Source organism: Phascolarctos cinereus, unplaced genomic scaffold (genome assembly GCF_003287225.1).
Source record: "Phascolarctos cinereus isolate Bilbo 61053 unplaced genomic scaffold, phaCin_HiC Scaffold_4;HRSCAF=312, whole genome shotgun sequence".
NCBI classification, from domain to species: domain Eukaryota; kingdom Metazoa; phylum Chordata; class Mammalia; order Diprotodontia; family Phascolarctidae; genus Phascolarctos; species Phascolarctos cinereus.
The window spans coordinates 716,169,186-716,186,507 of NW_027555847.1; the positions used below are offsets into that span (position 1 = coordinate 716,169,186).

At 50.0% G+C, this 17,322-nt stretch overlaps 1 protein-coding gene across 1 annotated transcript in view; it reads right to left on the reverse strand.

Moving 5' to 3' along the window:
- Nucleotides 1–200: 200 nt before the first annotated feature.
- TTC28 (tetratricopeptide repeat domain 28) overlaps nucleotides 201–17,322 on the reverse strand; it is a 677,066-nt gene continuing 659,944 nt past the window's right edge. Inside the window, 5 exon segments of the mRNA XM_020996673.2 lie at nucleotides 201–5,641; nucleotides 6,093–6,200; nucleotides 12,273–12,402; nucleotides 13,669–13,692; nucleotides 16,380–16,456. Of these exon segments, the coding sequence (XP_020852332.1) occupies nucleotides 4,029–5,641; nucleotides 6,093–6,200; nucleotides 12,273–12,402; nucleotides 13,669–13,692; nucleotides 16,380–16,456 (1,952 nt within the window). The 3' untranslated portion in view covers nucleotides 201–4,028.

Sequence of the window (17,322 nt, forward strand, 5' to 3'; positions counted from 1 at the left end):
TGCAATCCAGTGATGGTACTTGGAGCAACAAGAAATTTTACAGAGATCAGCTACTGGTGGCGCAAAGGAAGGATCAAAGTCAGAAGAAATTTAAGAGTTGGCATCGATACTTGCGGCTCATCTGATACTGCTGGCTGCTCAGAGAGTCATCTAGAACTCTGGAGAACATGCAGAGTATTACATAACATGACAATGAAAACTGAGAGAGCTCATGCTTTTAATAGACACTGAAATCACAAAGGGAGAAGGCCAAATGCCTTAGCAATTTCAATAAAAATATGAATTCCTTTTTACATGGTAAATTTCATAATATAAAAAGTTTAATGCTGTCTGGAAACACAGAGTGTATTTTACCAAAAAAAAAAAGTCCACGCAGGCCAAACATGGCTAACACTGCATACAAGGAGGGGCCGCTACCTGGGGGACACGTCTGGAGATGGACTACAGTTGACCAGTGATCATCCTTGAGTTTAACATCTTTGAAGGATCCAGCAAAAACAAGGGCTCAGTTCCCCAACCACATGGACAGTCTCTTTAGACAAAACAGCAAAGTGTGGTATGAATGGGATTCCACTTCCACTTTTCTCCTACTTACTAAAAGCATTCCTGATGATTACTTCAACCTGAACTGGAAACAGTTCTCTTTGTGGGCTTTGTATAGGCAGGGTAGGCAGGGAGACACAGGAGACAGAGCACGTCTGCCCGCAATGAGCAACGATTCATTATCACAGTCTTCCCCTGGCAGTTTTCATTGTGTGCCATTTATTAAATTAGGGGGTGAAGAGAGAAATCTGTCACTGAGATACATTGGTCTGGATCAAGTAAGGAGGTTTTTATTTTTGTTTTTTTGAGGCTGATTCTAACTATTTTCACTCTGCTCAAAAATCACCAGAGTATCAAGATACCTTACTTGTTGGAATCAAGATATATGAAAAAAAAAACAAATGTGTGTCTCAGTTTTGTCTCTGGGCTAAGTTTATCGGGAGGAGCAGACCTGCATTGCTTATTCAATGACATTATAATTTGCAATTGGTATCAGCATAATTTGGAAAGGGCATTTCGCCTTTCTGGCTTTAAACAAACAAACAAACAGACAAACAAAAAAACCCATCTAAACGCCATCATCCACAAAATGGAAAATACAATTCTTTTGGTGAATTTTGGGTCCCCAAATCTGGTACCCGTCACATGCTGGGGCTTGGCTTGTCCCACCCAAGGAAGAAGGGCAAAGGGACTGCTGTCCGAGTGGGGAAATGTAGGTTCAGAATTCACATTAATGCCAGTCAATCATATACACAGTATGACAATGTCACACATTATTAACGTAAATCCAACTCCCAAATGTGGCTTTAAGAATCATACTGGATAGCGTTCCTTTTCATCATTTACACACAACCGTCTTTGTCAATGCCACATCTTCATGCTGTCTAAATTGCATACTTCATCCCAAGCTTACTTTACATTAGCAACTCAACTGTATTTTGTAACTTTATACTTATTTTTACCAGTGTAAAATTTCTGGGAGGAAGCCAAGTGGCCCCGATTCTATGGCATTATCTGGAAACGTTCCCGTTCTTCTTTTTGACTTTGAATTTCACATCTGAAGTTTTCATCGGGGGCAAAGAGCTGCATACACCATTTTGGCTGCTAAACATGAACAGCATCCCCATCCACGGGAATGCTGCCCAGGACGATGGCCTCAAACATAAGCTGTGATGTTTAACAGCAGTGCTCTTAGCTGGCTAGGTTATCACCAGGTATTATTTCCATTGGAAACAGCTGCAGCGGTCATGGGCGTTCCCCCAGATGGCCTGTCCCTTCTTGGATGAGGTGGGGGCAATGACTGTTCCTTATTTTGATGCTCAGTTCATGGCTTAGGGAGGAGTGAGGAACAAGAGGACGGTAGGGGAATCAGCCACACGACCAAATGCCCACGTGCCGATCTCTCTTCTGACTTCCAGGCTAATTTTTTGATATTTCAGATCTCATTTTGTTGGCCAATTTGGCTTTTATCTGTGGCTGCAGCTTCTCTTATCACTGAAAATCATCCCCACCAACCTCATCTGTTGCTTGAGTCCTTACAAAACATGTGCCTTCACATCTGAGGATTTAGCGTTTGCATTCATTGACATGGCTACAGCGATTTTAAAGGCAAAAACAAAAACAACAAAACCCTACGTAGATTGTGTTCAGGAGGAGAATTTCAAATGATTAGCACTCTACCTTGTACTTCTCTGACACATTTCTTTTGAAGACTTCCTAGTGTGAAAAATATGAATCAGGCCAATATTATTCCATCCATTTTGCAAATGGATAAAATGAGGCACAGCTAAGTGGCTTGTTTATGGGCGTAAAGTGATTTAGTGCGAGAAGTAAAGGTAGTACCCAGGCATCTCAACTCAAGTCCCCCATCCAACTAGCACAATGTCTCTGCCACATATCAGGGGTGATGGCATCCAGCGTTTTGTATGAGGCCCACAGAGAAGGACAACGGTGGAGTTTTCCACTCTTGTTAGCATATTTAAATTCCCTAACTCAACAAGACACTGACTGATGATCTGGGGGCATTTCTTTTCTTAACTAATGCATACAATCTCTAGCTATAATCTCCCCTTCAGTAGGGTACCTCTTCTCTCCTCCACTGGTGACCTTGGAGCTACAGAAATGCCCTGTTCCATCTGCCCCTCCTGCTCCTCTTTCCTGCTTCATTCTGACAGATGTGCCAGCTACACGCACACCTCATGGGCTTTCAAACAGATGAGTGCCCTGCACGTGTGGCAGCAGACCTCTCCTGGAAAAGAGTGAGACAACAACGTTCCACTGCAGCCCCATCTACACTGTGTGAATCAGGAACCTGTCGATGGACAGCTCACATGGAATCTGGGGGGCTTGGAGTCAGACGAAAAGAGACCTTGAAGTGGCCAGGGAGAGAGGGGGGAGTGCTAGGGTGGTGCCAGGGGCCGGAACACCACACTCCTCTAGTTACACCTACTGAGCCCAACAACTTTCTTTTGCTTATAACAAAATGGAGGAATTCAAACCACTTTTCTTCCAAACCTGGCCACTACCTGTTGATGAGCATTCAGAGTTTTTAGACACTTTTTAGAAAACTTTTTGAGCTTTAAAAAACAACAGTGTTGTATAAATGTAAAGTATTATCGTTATTATTAATAATAAAACCAAGTTGTTTCTAGTTACCCAAGTACAAAAAAGGCCCAAAATGTTTCAAAAGCATAAAAGTTGCATTTTCATCATATTTGCATAGCTCTAAAATGCCTGGATAAGGTTGATTCTTGAATTTTGAGCAAATTCAAGTTTGGCTGACAAGGGGGCCCAAAGGGACATTTTGGGAGAGAGTTAGTAACTGACAAAAGTTCAGAGTGGAAGCACAGTTTTAACCTGAATTATTGCATTGCTGCTGGGAAATTACAAGACTATGAGACCCAAACTTCTATAATTTAATTACAAATCATTGGCATCTTCTTACCATAATTCTATTTTTGGCTAATATAACACTTTCATGTAGGCTTTGACTAAGAAAACAGGTATATATACCACTTCAGCCAGCACCTGGAGGCCTTACAAAAATCTGTCTGTATTTGTGTACAAAAGGTACGGCATATATACCTCTTAGCAAAATAGGTGCTCCCTTTCCCCTCCCACCCCAGAGCGTCAACAATGTCTGTATAAAACCCTCCTGCAGAATCACTCCGAGGACGAGAATCAGCCAGCTCAAAGGTTAACACTTGGTGAAGGGCGCCGCGCCGAGACTCTTCCCTAAGATCGCCTGCACTGGCCGCCCAGTCCATCCCGGCTTTGGGTGGAGCGGGAGCCGGAGGCAGCTCGGCGGCCCGGCTCCAGGGAATCGGCTGTGTTGGCCCCGGCGGCGGGGCGGCGCTCATCGCTGAGCTCATCGCGTCTTTAGCGAATCTGGCTGGTTTTCCACTTGAACGAGGCAAGCAGGCAGAAGCGAACCCCGAGGCCCTCCACAGGGGCTGTGACGGGAGGTGACTGGCACGAGAGACGTTTTAGCACTTGGAGGAAGGGAAAAACCTCCCGGGAGAGAGAAACCTGTAGCCATTGCCCGAGGGCAGTCTCAAGGGGCGCACGGCCCCCGGGGGGCCGCCGGACGGCACGGGGGAGGGGGGCAGGGGGGCGGCGTCCGAGCGTCTGTGGCCATTGGGAGGGTTTGCGGGCGGAGACGCCGCGTGCGGCTGCAGAGACAGCTCTTTCAGCTCCAGCTTGTCGACGCCGTCCTCCTTGCCGCGGCGCGGGGACAAGCTGAGCAGACTGAGCACGTCCCTTTTGGAAGTCATCGTTCCGGGAGCCCCGCGGGGTATCTTCACGGGGCCCGGGGCAGGCTGCGGGCCGCTCTGCCAGAACATCTTCAGGTTGTGGATCGCCTGCACCTTCTCGTCGATGGCCGACATCTTCAGCTTGTCCAGGTCGGGGGCGTCGGCCGGGCTGGAGCGGGCTGACCCCGCGGAAGAGTAAGACAGGGCGGGGGAAGGCGCGCTGCCGGCCGGCGACTGATGCCCTGAGCTCGGAGACATGGTCCTCGGTGACTTTGAAATGTGGGAGCTGTAGGGAGAGCTGGGGTACTTCAACTTAAAGTGCGGCTGGTCCGTTAAAGAGCTGGGAGAGTCCGTGCTCGGGGAGGGCCGGCCGCTGTGCTGGCTCGCGCCCTCCTTCGCCGACGCTTCCGACGTGGTGGGGCTGTTGTAGCCCGAGCTCACCTTCTGGAGGGAAGAGCTCCGCGTGGGCGGCTTCGGCCTGGCGCTCACCGGGGACGATCGCTGGCTCTTCTGGCTGGAGAGGAGGGGCCGGCTGAACGCACTCGTCTCCGAGGCTCGGAACGCACAAGGGGCACTGTTCGGGGCGGAATGCCCGTCTTCGGCGTGGGCACTTTGGGCCGCCTGGCCGCCGCTGCGCTGAAGGCGCTCCACGGCCAGGAGGTGGCTCTGGGTCTCTTCCAGAATCTTCTGGGCCAGTTCTTGCGGATCCAGGTTAGGGTGGTTTTCTTCTTGGGATTTAACAGTACTGTCAGTTTCAGTGCTGGACTGATCAGACTCTCCAGTATCAGAACTTGCAAGTTTTCCAACTTTTTGGAAAGGTGAGTTTGGACTGGGAATAAGAGTCATTTTAACAGGAGAATTGGGGGTGCTGACGGATATTTTAACGCCCCCAGGAGTCCCAGCTTTGGACTGTTTGGGATCTGGTGAAAATCTCATCTTTACATTTTCTTGGTAAGTTGCCAAAGGCTCATTGCTAATGATGGAAAATCCCTCGTATTCTTCTTCCTCTTTGCTGGCTGGAGCACTGGTCTGTGGAGACAGCTGGCTTCTCGGTGCCGAAGACCGCTGGGGGTAGGGGTTCTTGGCCTTTTCACCCTCCTGACGCCCTCTGGACCCCACGCCTTCTAGCGTGCCCTCAGGTTTGGAAACAAAGCTCATGGATGAGGCGATGGAGCTCAGACTGTACACAGAAATGGCATCGGATGCAACGCTCTCAGGGCAAGTTGGAGAGAACGGGGGGTTTGGATACCCCAAGGGGGCCTGGTTGGAGACGGACTGTGCAGATGCTAGCGACTCCAGCGATGAAGAGCTGTCCAGGCTGAGGCGTTTGGGGAGCTCTGTGGAATCTAAATAAAGCCAGCCAGCCATTAGTACCAGAGGGCTACATTCTGGCTACAATTTAGGACTGATGCTGGAGCTCTTAGGATCTCCTTTCATTCTGATAAGTACACGTATGTGTGTGTGTGTGAGTGTGTGTGTGTGTGTGTATGGGGGAGAGGCACATGTCTGTATGGACAGTTAATGAATATGATATATAAAGAAGACAGTGATGAGAAATAAAAGCAATGCTTTCTACGATGTTTTGAAAAATGTGACCACTTGTGAAAATGCATGTAAGTATTACAGAAGGATACACTCTAAAGAGCAAATGAGGATACATTAAGAAACCTCTCTGGTGGCCAGAAACGGTCCCTGGTGTTTGGCGCTCAGGTCCTGCCACCTGTCTGGGTGGCCAGTAGGGACTACTTTCCCAGTACCTATGACTTAGCCATGTGTGACAAGTGGGCCCCATCTTACCAAAGAGAGACAGCAGGGACTGGAGAGCAAAATGGATGGTTCGTCGATTTGCTTGTTTTCCGGTTTTCAGAATCACCTCTTCCTGGCCAACTTCACAGAGATCAAACCCTAGAGGAAGAAACATCAAAGACATTCATGTCTACTGGGAAGGTTCAGGCCCTCAATGGGGGCTTGTGAGAAGCACGTCTTCTTACGACTTCCTTGGGTGCCTGCCTTGCCACGCTGTCACCTTCTTTATTGCCTACTCCAAACCCGCTCCTATGGGCTTTCACCTTCACTGTTCAAAGTTTGGGTTTTACCTCCTAAATCCAGGCAAGAAATGAAGGCTGATCCCTCCACTGGAGATGTTATTTTCATTAGACCACAGGGAAAGTCTGACCCCAAATGTAATGGGGAGGAGCACTGCATCCACTCTACCCTCAGCATACGCACAGTGGCCTCTTGTCTTGTTGTCCCTGGGGATGCCATCCTCACTGGCCAACTTTACTGAGGCCACTGGTCAGCTCTACTTCTGCCCTTCTCTTGGACCAAGCACAGATTTCCTAGTCTGTCTTCACACAGCTGTACATATGAAAATCTTTTACATAACAGGACTGAAGGCTAGAAGGGGCCTTTGCGCTGGGCTCAGTTCCCTTCTTTTACAGAGGAGAAAATTCAAGAAGTGAGGTGTCCAAGATACCAAGGTAGTGAGAGGCAAACCATGATTTAGTACCAAGAGTTAATTCTTCCTACCACAAAACGTAATTACAAGAATGTCAATCTCTTCTTTTACAGAAGAGCCAATACGTGGGGCAGTTCACACGAGACACGGAGAGATGCGTTCAGAGAAAGAAGCGGCCAGTTCCCTTAGCACTTGGTGTCACATTTTGTAAAAACTGCCTGTGAGTGGACAAGCACCTGCCTTGTCTGTTGCAGGTCATGGGCAACTTGAAGGAAAGAAGCGTGTGTCTACAAATCACAGTGGGTGCAGGTGCTACCGGACGGGGCCCTAAAGGATCAGTGCCAGCTGGGGGACCTCAGTTCTGAAACCATCTAAAGAAATGCGAGCCAATGCCACGGCCCAACTGGTGCCTCCTGTCAAAGCTCCCGGTGGGTAATGAGGCTTCCAAAAGGCACAACAGGGGACGGAAGAGTCCCTCAGCAGGACACTGGCTCCTGTGCTGACATCAGCAGCCTGCCTTCCCCGGGGGGAAAAGAAGCAAGCCAACCAAATGGGTGTGAAGCAGTGTGTGTGTCTGTGTGTGTCTGTGTGTGTGTGTGAACATCAGTCAAGCATCTGCTGTGTGCCAGGCACTGTGCTATGTGCTGGGGCACAAAAAAGCACGAACCAGCCCCGGCCCTTAGAGAGCTTACGATTTAATCGAGCAGACGACGTGCAAGTGAGTATGTACAAAGCGAGCTACATACAGCCTAATAGGAAATAATAGAGAGAAGGCACTAGAATTAAGAGGGGTTGGGAAAGGCTTCCAATAGAAGGTGGGATTTGAGCTGGGACTTGGAGGAAGCTGGAGAATCCAGGAGGTAGAGCAGAGGAGGATGAGCATTCCATGGGGGGGACAGCCAGAGAAGATGCTCAAGAATCAGGAGAAGGGAGAAAGAGTGACAGACAGAGAGACAGAGACAGAGAATGAACGTATATGTGCAAAGCCCAGGCATCCACCTGAACCACTGCACTAAAGCCCACAGGCAGACAGTGATGGGAGGATCCAGAGTCTTTGCCACAGAACAGTTCTTGGTAAAACAAACATCTCCAGCTCTGTAGAAGGCTCTCGGGTCCAAAGGAGATGACGTGGATTTCCCATCCGAGGCTCCCCTCCTCCATTCACTGAGTACAGGTCAGAGGGTGAAGGTTGGCACAGTCTAGGAATGACTAGACCACCAGCTGTAGCTGCAGAGTCTAAGCCTGAAAGCAGGCAGACGCCCAAAGAAACGCAAGGGCAAACCGACTGTCTGAGACTGACCTGATACCGGGATCACCTAGTGAGGGATTTCATGACTCAAGAGTTTACAGAAAGACGTGATCAAGAAAACCACGATGGTTGTTTCTTTTTTTTTTTTTCCTTTCAAGCAAAGCCTGCAAGATCCCAGAATGGTGAAGCAGGGCTGGTCCCTGGATGCCAGGGTTCAGCACAGTAGCTCCTAGGGCTTTGGTTGCTATGAGAAGTTTTCCTATGTGAGTTTGAGAATAAACAATCCCTGAAATCTGTAGAAATATGTCCTGAAACTGGATTAAAACAAGACTAATAATAAACAGGGCCAGGCCAGGCCTTGTGGAAAGTGGGGGGAGGGGAAGGAAGAGCTGAGAGATGACCAACTGTCTGGACAAAGTGGCCACTTCTGCCAGAATACGCTGCCCAAGAGAAAGAAACTTCTGGGCTCCTGGACAGCTTTGTTTGTTATCAGCTGACGCAGGTCTCAGCTTGGAGTCTTAGGAAGCACCATTTCTCTGTGCCCTGAAACCCTCCGATGAAGTCAGTTGTATTCACAGAGTCAAAGGCCAAATGTGAGGCTGCGGGGACCCTGGAGGTGCCAGGCCCTTCACAAGATTGTGTGTGTGTGTGTGGTGGGGGGAGGTGCTTTCTGTTCTGTCTAGTTCTGAGGGGCTGAAGGAGATCACTGGCCCATGCACTAGAAAGGATCCAACCTCATCTAACGGAATAGGAAACTGAGGCCCTAGAGGTTTCGTGAATTTCCCAAGATCATGCAGACAGTAAGCTGTGGGTCTCTGGACTCCAAATGCAGTGTCCTCTCCACTATCTCATGAGCTCCAGAGCCAATCTTAGGGGCAGAAGAAGCCTTCCTTCTAAGCCCTCTGGTCCAACCCTCGATCTTATGCATGAATCCCCCCCATGACTTCCCAGTTTTGCTTAAAGAGCTCCAGAGAAAGGGGTGAAGCACCTCGGCCTTGGAAGGGCCCCCCAAGTCCACCTAGTGCAGAAAAATCCTCTTTGCCATATCTCCGACTCATATTGTTGGGCTTCTTCTTGAAGGTCTCTGCTATGGAGGAACCCACGACCTCCTCAGCAGCCCCTCCACTTGTGGACTAGTCTGATTGCTGCCTGACTCCAAGCCGTGATTGGTCTCTTTGAAACTTCACCTGTGGCTCCAGGCCCTGCCCTGGGGGGCCAAGCAGGACAAACCTAAGAATGAGTCCTAATTACCCTCTCCCCTCCCCCAGTCTTCTCTTCACCAAACTAAGCTAAATGCCCCCATTTCCTTCAACCGAGCCTCACGTGGCCTTGCACCAGCCTGGACGCTGCTTTAGACAAGCTCCAGCTTGTCCATGCCTATCTCAAAATGTGGTGCCTAGAAGTGAGCCCAAGACGCCGGCCAAGCTCTTACCAGGGCAGACTATGGAGATCTGTCACTTGCCCAGTCCTCACTTGAGGCCTCTCTGCAGCTCAAGCAGAAGCTTACTGGAGCTGTCATTTCACCCAGCTGACCCACATCCTGCTTGTGGTCCACTGAAGCTCCCAGATCTTTTTCAGATGAATTACCATCTAGCCACTCTTCTATCATGTAGCACTTGTCAAGTTAGGCAACTTGAAATTTACCCCAAATAAATTTCCTGTTACTAAATTCATCCCAACATTCCAGCCCTTGTCAGGATGTTTTTGGATCGTCATTCTGTCCTGCAGTGTTTTACAAATCCCTCCTGGCTTTGCATCATCTGTATGCTAAACAGCACAGGGCCAACTCCATTCAGTCTCCTTCAAGCTGGTGGTGAACCTTTCCTGACTACTCTTTAGGTCTGGCGGTCCCACCAATTCTGAGGCCACCTAACTGCACTGTCTTTCCATATTTTTTTTTCATAAGAATAGCATGAGATCAATCAATCAAAAGACATGTATTAGGCACTTGCTGTGTGCTGGCTGCTGGGGTAAAAAGACAAAAGCAAAACCAGTTTTGTTCAGCTCAGCCTTGACCTGAGCCCTTCTTAGCATCTTCTCCATGTATCCTGGGCATCACTTTCTCTTCCTCAGCCATTTTTTCTGCCCTCCTAAGTACAAAGTTCTTTCCTCCTCAACAGAAAAAAAGGAAGAAAAATAAGAGTTGTGCAGTTCCTCGTCCATTGTTTTCACCAGCTTTGGCCTCAGCAACCTGGACGCTCTTCTTCCAGGACGTACCAGATTGTCACAGTCCTCTCTTACTGGCCTTTGCCAGTTTCTCTGTGAGAACCTAAGGACTGCCCTCAGCATCCACGGCAGGCTCTTTAGGGACTTCCCTCCGTTCCTCCTCACTGGAATTTGTGCCTTTAGATTTTCATTGTGAGAGCTTCCCATCACTCATGGGCTGACATTGCCTGTAAAATTTTAGTCCATGAGATCTAACTGAGCCTTCTTCTGAGCCCTAGCACTAGCAATCATTCCTTCCTTTGGGTGATGGTTCCTCTGCCTTTCTGAAGGATGAGAGCAATATTAAAGCAAGTCAAGACACTACGAACTGCTCTGCCTTGGACACAGAAGTCTGGATAGGCATATCTGACAATGGGGAGGAGAAGATGATCTCCCCGCCCACGTTCCACAAGAGGCAAAGAATGACTCAGCTCAAGAGCTGAGAGCCAGCTGTCTTTGCTGCCCGAGGAGGTCACTATCCTCAGAGCTTTCCTGGATAGAGAGAATGTGCCTGTGATGTCTAAAGGGCCACCAGGGATATGGCTGACCTCTGAGAGCCCAGATGAGCACTTCTTTAATTCCATCCTTGACTGAAGATTGCTTCACACCTTTGACAAGGGCATCAAAGGTGTTCTCTTTCCTTCCAGCTAACCCTAAACTTTTTTACACCTTATCGTCCCTCTGGGATGGAGGAAGCCATGGCAGACCCACCTGGGGCTTCCCAATCAGCCCTCTCCCACACACTATAACTCACTAACCTAAGAAGTAAAACCAGCCCATTTTATGTACGGATGGCTCGAATGGTAGAGAAGGTTGCCTTGATGGTGCATGGAGCTGTTTGCCACAACCACACAAGGTCAGCAACCACTAAAGATGACTGGGTTTGAGAAGCTGGCATTCCCTTTGGCCAGTGAAATGCAGAACCCCATAGAGACAGTACTAGACTTAAGGTCAGGAAGACTTTGCCTCTGACACTTCCTCACCTATACATCTCTCAGCCTCAATTTCCCCATCTGTAAAATACCTGTAGCACCTACCTTAGAGGATTACCATGGCCCTCAAATGGGATAATGTACATAAGCGGTTTTGCAAACTTTATTTGTTTATTGTCAGTTATAATAATAATTGTCATTATTATTACTGGTCTTTAGAAAGTCCTTAGAAATCAGGCCTACATCCTCAGTCCACTTAAAAAGGTGGAGATCAAGAAAGGAAAAAGAAGGTTAGCTTTTCTTCCTGAGGCCCAAGAAATTCTGGCATGGGGACTCTGTGTCTCAGCAAACCCTGGCTTACAGTAATGAAGGATTGTTATAAGTGTTTTGTTTCCTTAAACAGGGGAAGAGTTTTGTCTTGTCAGCTGAAAGACCCAGATTCTTGAAGCACATGGCCACGAGGTGGCCCTTCAGGCCTGGGGGCTCCCTCCACACCACCAGCAGACAAGCCTACAAGACTTCCCTGGGTGAGCACCTGCTCTTGGCCCAGCCTTTCCTCATGAGTTAACAGGAAAATAAGAGAAGAGATGAGTCTTTAACACTGACTGAGAGGTTCATCTGCCTATCTGCTCCAGCATCACGGCCCACCTGAGGGTATTCACCACTCTAGGCCGAGGGAGCTATGCTGGGTTTCTACCACACCAAAATTCAGCAAATGTTTCTGAAAGAATAAGTGAAAAAAAGGAATTCAACTGAAGCAAAATCAGGGTCTTATGGGAGGTTTTGCTGAAGCCTCAGAATCACAGGATGGGGATTTTAAAACAAAGTATCAATAACATTGAGAAAAAATGTTGTTCAGTCATTTTTCAGGCATGTCCGACTCTCTGCACTGGTTTGCCTTTTCCTTCTCCAGTTCATTTTACAGATGAGGAAACTGAGGCAGATGGGGTGAAGTGACTTGCCCAGGGTCACACAGCTAGTCAGTGTGTGAGGCTAGAGTTGACTCAGGAAGACGAGTCTCCCTGACTCCAGGCCCAGCCCTCTACAACATCAAGTTTCTCTCAGTGAAGGAAGGAGAGGAGGAAGCTGGAAATGGGAGAATGACTCTACTACAGAAGGAAACGTTTTCTTACCTAGGGCTGCCAGGAACTCGTGACAGCCCGGGAGCCGCCAGAGCTGGACGCTGATGGAGACTTGGATCGGAGCCGAGGCAAAGTCCTGTTCCTTCTCTCCGGCTTGGAGCTGGACCAAGACCTGGTGGAGCTGGGAGACAGGGAAGAGGCGTCAGCATGGGCCACCTTGCTGCTCTACCCCAGCATTCATCAGCAGCACTGCTAATGTTTCCCTCGCTGCTGTTGGTGACAAGGAGACTGGCCAGGCTGGGCATGGGGCGGCATCTCTAAAAAGCCTTGCCAAACAGAGGGCCCTGGGTGGGGGGAGATGGGGGTTCGAGGCCCTCCCCCGACGGGCGCTGAGGCAATGAAAATGACACTCCTACAAGGCTCTTGTGGTTTTCTCATGCCGTCTCTCTTGACACCCTGGAAGGACGGAGTTATGACCATCCCCTGCCGAGGAAGGTGAGATGAAGTGACTGCTAGGAGGCTGACGAGGGTCAGGGGCAGCACAGCTGAGGCTGCCTCCAACTTCTGGGAGGAAGCCAGGTCTCCGGCCCCGAGATCACCCCCTCTGATGGACAACGAGGAGTCAGAGAAACATGGCGGGACAGAGAATGGCCGCTCCCCTTGCTGAACCCTGAAGTTGTAGTGCCCAGGAAGAAGAAAATGACAAAGCTCCCAAGCCTGGGCACAGCCGCATGTAGGCACAGCATGATCATCTATCTCACTGCCGTGAAAAAGCGTTCTCTGCCCTGGGACCTGAGGAGGAGCCCTGAGCAGGAGGCCAGCGCCAGTGAAGGCCAGGGACAGTCATGTGGAAACAAGCAAGCTTTCTGGAAGAGTTCCAGGTTTCCTGTCGTAGACCCCTAGAAGTGACGGGAATGGGTGGGAACGTACGGCTCTTATTTCTAAAATCCTGGAATGGATCAAAGGCTTGAGGTCCCCCGGGATCTGCCTGGTGCTCAGCAATTCCACCAAAGATAGACTGAAGAGACAAGAGGAGGAGCAGGTGGAGAAGCCTGTGCAAAGGGGAGCCTGAGAAGCGAGAGGCCCGGAGGACGCTACATGGGGGGCCTGGCTTCCCCCTCCGTCTGCTATGCCCAACGCCTCTCCACATGGGGACTCCTGACGGTCCTGGGGGCTGGCGCCCTTTGGCCATCTGGGGAAGCCTAGAGACCCCCTTCTCAGAGTTGTGTCTGGTGCCATGTCCAGAGCGAGATCAGTGAAAACAAGGGTAACATTTCTTTCTCATCCCAGTGCACAGGCCCCTGGGGGTCTGTGGACCCCAGCTTAAGAAGTCCCAATCTCTAGAGCCTAATGACTCGCTCAGCAAACGCCTCCCAGAGGTCATGTTGGGAACAGGGGGTTTCTTGGGCTCACCTGGATCACGGCTGCTACTTAGAGGGGTACTCACCATTCCAACCATATTTTTAACAGCCTTCAGCCAGCAGATTATTAGAAAAGGAAAGAGAAAGAGAGAGAGAGAGAGAGAGAGAGAGAGAGAGAGAGAGAGAGAGAGAGAGAGAGAGAGAGAGAGAGAGAGAGAGAGAGAGAGAGAGAAGGTGGTTTAGACTCAAGCATAGCTCATTGTGCCACATGAACTGCCCACTGCCATTAGCAAGCTCCATGTTGGGCCAACAGACCAGCAGCCACATTACAGCGTGTGCAGGGGTACAGTCAGGGAAGGGAGACAGAGGCAGGAGGGACAAAACAGGGACGGGATGGCAGCAGCCACACTGGGAAGCTTCACCTCTCATGGATGCTCGAAGGGCCCCACCTTGCCGTGACCCAGGCCGGCTGTCACTCACCCACTGTTCTCCAGAGGGGTCTGTCTGGGGTCGAAGGGAAACCCTGAACACTCTGGGACCCAGGGGAAGATGGGGGCTATCTTCATGCCGGTCTGAAAACAGCACAGCTCTGTAGAGATGTCGAGGACACATCGTCTAGCTGAGCATAGGAGCACAATCCCAGACAGGCCCCTGGGGGCAGGGGGAGGCCCCACAGAAGGCCCTGAGCTCGGGTAGGCTGGCCCCACAGACCTTGGGCCACCTTGGGTTCTTCTCTGGGGCCCAGTTTACAGACCTTCCCCTGGTCCAGTCTCCTCCAACTGCCCCCCTACCACAACTAGCCCCTTATCTCCTGGTTGCTGTTAGGAAAGCAGATGCCATGCACCAGTCAAAACATGTGAAGGAACGCAATTTCAGCAGGCATCTCTGAAGATGCAGAGAAAGTCACTGAGCTGGGCTGGGTGGCCATGGCGAGCCCTCTAAGCCAGCCCCATCAGAAGAAACTCCAGGGAGCCCATTCACCATCAAAGTTTGCCCCTGGATGAAACAGCTGTTATCTCCCCATGGAAACAGGTCTGTGGAAAAGGAGCCCAGCCCAGTGAGGACAAAGGGACAGCTGGAGGGACGGGGAGTCCCTAGGGGTGGTTGTGTTTGTGGCTTTGTTTGTTTTTCCTCAGTTGTTTATAATCAAAGATGACCAGGAAAACCTCTTTAGATACTGCCTTTTTCGGGACTGTCAAAGTCCTATGGCCTTCTGGGAATAAGGACCTGAACTTTCTCTCTCTTGGGCCTGCCCAGCACGCCTCTGTGTATGAGCGTGAGTGTTTGTGTGTGTGTATGTATGAGTATAAGTGTGAATGTGAGTGTTTACATGTATGAGTGTGTATGTGAGTGTGCGTGTATGTGTGTATGAGTATATGTATGACCATGAGTGTGTGTGTCAGTTTCTATGTGTGAGTATGAGTGTGTGTATGTAAGTATAAATGTGTGTGTATATGTGAGTGTAAATGAGTGTGTATATGAGTATAAATATGTGTGTATGAGTGTATATGAGTATAATTGTGTATGAATGTAAATGTGTGTATATATGAGTGTGTAATGTGTGAGTGTGAGTGGGCACGTGTGTATGAGCATGAGTGTGTGTCAGTTTGTATGTAAGCATGAGTGTATGTGTGAGTATAAATGTGTGTGTATACGTGAGGCTGAATGTATATGTGAATGTAAGTGTGTATAAGCATGAGTGTGTATGTCAGTTTGCATGTGTATGAGTGTGTGAGTGTAAATGTGTGTATGTGTACATATGTGAGTGCAGATGCGAATGTGTATGAGTATGTATGTGAATGTGTGTATAAAGCATGTATGAGTGTGTATATGTGTATGAGTCTGTATGCGTGAATATGAGTGTATATGTGAATGCATGTATGAACATGAGTGTGTGTGAGTATATATGTGAATATGTATATGAAGTGTGTATAAGTTCATATGTGTGTATGAATACGAGTGTGTGTGTGAGTCTGTATGTGTGAATATGAGTGTGTGCATGGGTGTGAGTGTGAGCCTCCAGGGAGGACGCAGGCCAGGCCCCCTCCGCCTCTTTGTCCCCACATTCATGCAAGACAGCAGCTGTGAAGGCGTGAGACCCAGGAGTGAGACAAGGTCAGGGCTGAGTGATCTTCCAGAAGGGGGGGCTTCTGAGGGAGAATACTTTTCTTCCCTTCCCCCCCCCTTAAAAAAGGACCCCAAACCCAGTTCTTCTTCAGCAGATGCAGATGCCCAGGTGGACTTGGGCATAATTACAAAGCTGCCATCAGACGTCCAGTCTTCCTTGGGTACTGTCAGTATGTCATATGAGACTCTAAGCTCCCTGAAGACAGGGCCCAGCATCCTCTACAAGGTGCTGGCTTAGCCTTTGCTGTAGTGGACTTTGCAGGAGGACCCCGGGCCACGGGCTATAGTCCTATTAAGTGGCCCTCATCCTTGCTTAAAGATTCTGTAGTGGGTGAAGCAGGGCAGCAAGGGAGGGTAAATAAAGTCAGGGAAGGAGGGGAGCATGTGGGGCTCCTGCCAGGGTGACCGGCTGAAGATTTCTCTGTGTCAGAACTATGAGATCCGGTAGGAATGCCCCTCCCTGGTCCCCCACTGCCACCCTACGTGGAGGCACTGCTACCCACCAGGGTTACTGCCTGCTCCTCCTTCCTCCCCTCCCAGGACATGCCTGAGTCCTTACAGGGCCGCCGTTCAGGGCAACGTGACTCCTGTTTCTCTCACCCCAACCCCCTTGTCTCCCAGCCCAGGACAGCCGCCCTGGGCCCCAGATGCCCAAGCTCTGCCTGCTTACCCGGCTGATGAGCTGTTCTCCCGCTTCCGAGGTAGTGATAAGTTTACATAGTGCCTGGAGGGCAGGGGATGGCAAACCTGGAAGGATCAGACAAGGAACCATTCTAGGTCCATCTGGATGATGCAGTGAACCCCGAAAGGGCGGCTCCCAGGGCCCCTGTTTTCCTCAGCCAAGGAGCCCCGATGGGCATGACTTTTCCACCGTCGGAATGTGGGTGAGTTGCATACTCCTTGGTGTTTGAACTAACTGTGGTGTGGGTCACGGGAAGGGGAGAGGCTGCTCACCACCTCCGGGCGGGCTGTCCCCCAGCCAGGTGCCAAAGTTTTGTGACCAAGTCGGGCCTCAGCATTCTTTTTCAAAGCCCTTGACGCTTACTGACAAGGCCCCCCCAGCGTCTTCACGTGGAGGTCACCACACTGGGAGGAGCTGATCTGGGGCTGAGTCTGCTGCAGCCCCATGGCCCGACCAAGCAGCAAATCCAGGCACTGGGCTAGGCACTTGGGACACAGATAAAAATGAGGCAACCGAGTCACAGGTTTAGAGCCAACCTAACCCAAGGCTCTCATCTGCAAATGATGCAGCTGTGACTCGCTCAAGGTCACAAGGTGATCGGGGAGAACCTGCATTCAAACTCCGGTCTTTTGACTCCAAATCCTTTGCTCTTTCCTCTGTACCTTATGGTCCCTTCCCTCAAGGGGCTTACCTTCTATTAGAGGACAAGGGAGGGGGTGTTAGAAACAAAAACCTGAGCCGAAGGCTCTCAGGAAGTTTCAGGAGGGAACTCTGGTGAGGTGGGAGAGGGTGAAAGAACCAGGGAGGGCTTCCCAGAGGAGGCGGCATCTGAATGAGGCCTTGAAGGCAGAGGAGGGTCCCACGAGGGTGACCCTGCCTTTGGGGAGCAGAGTTGGTCACTCAGTGTGGCCGGAACACAGAGGGAAGGAAA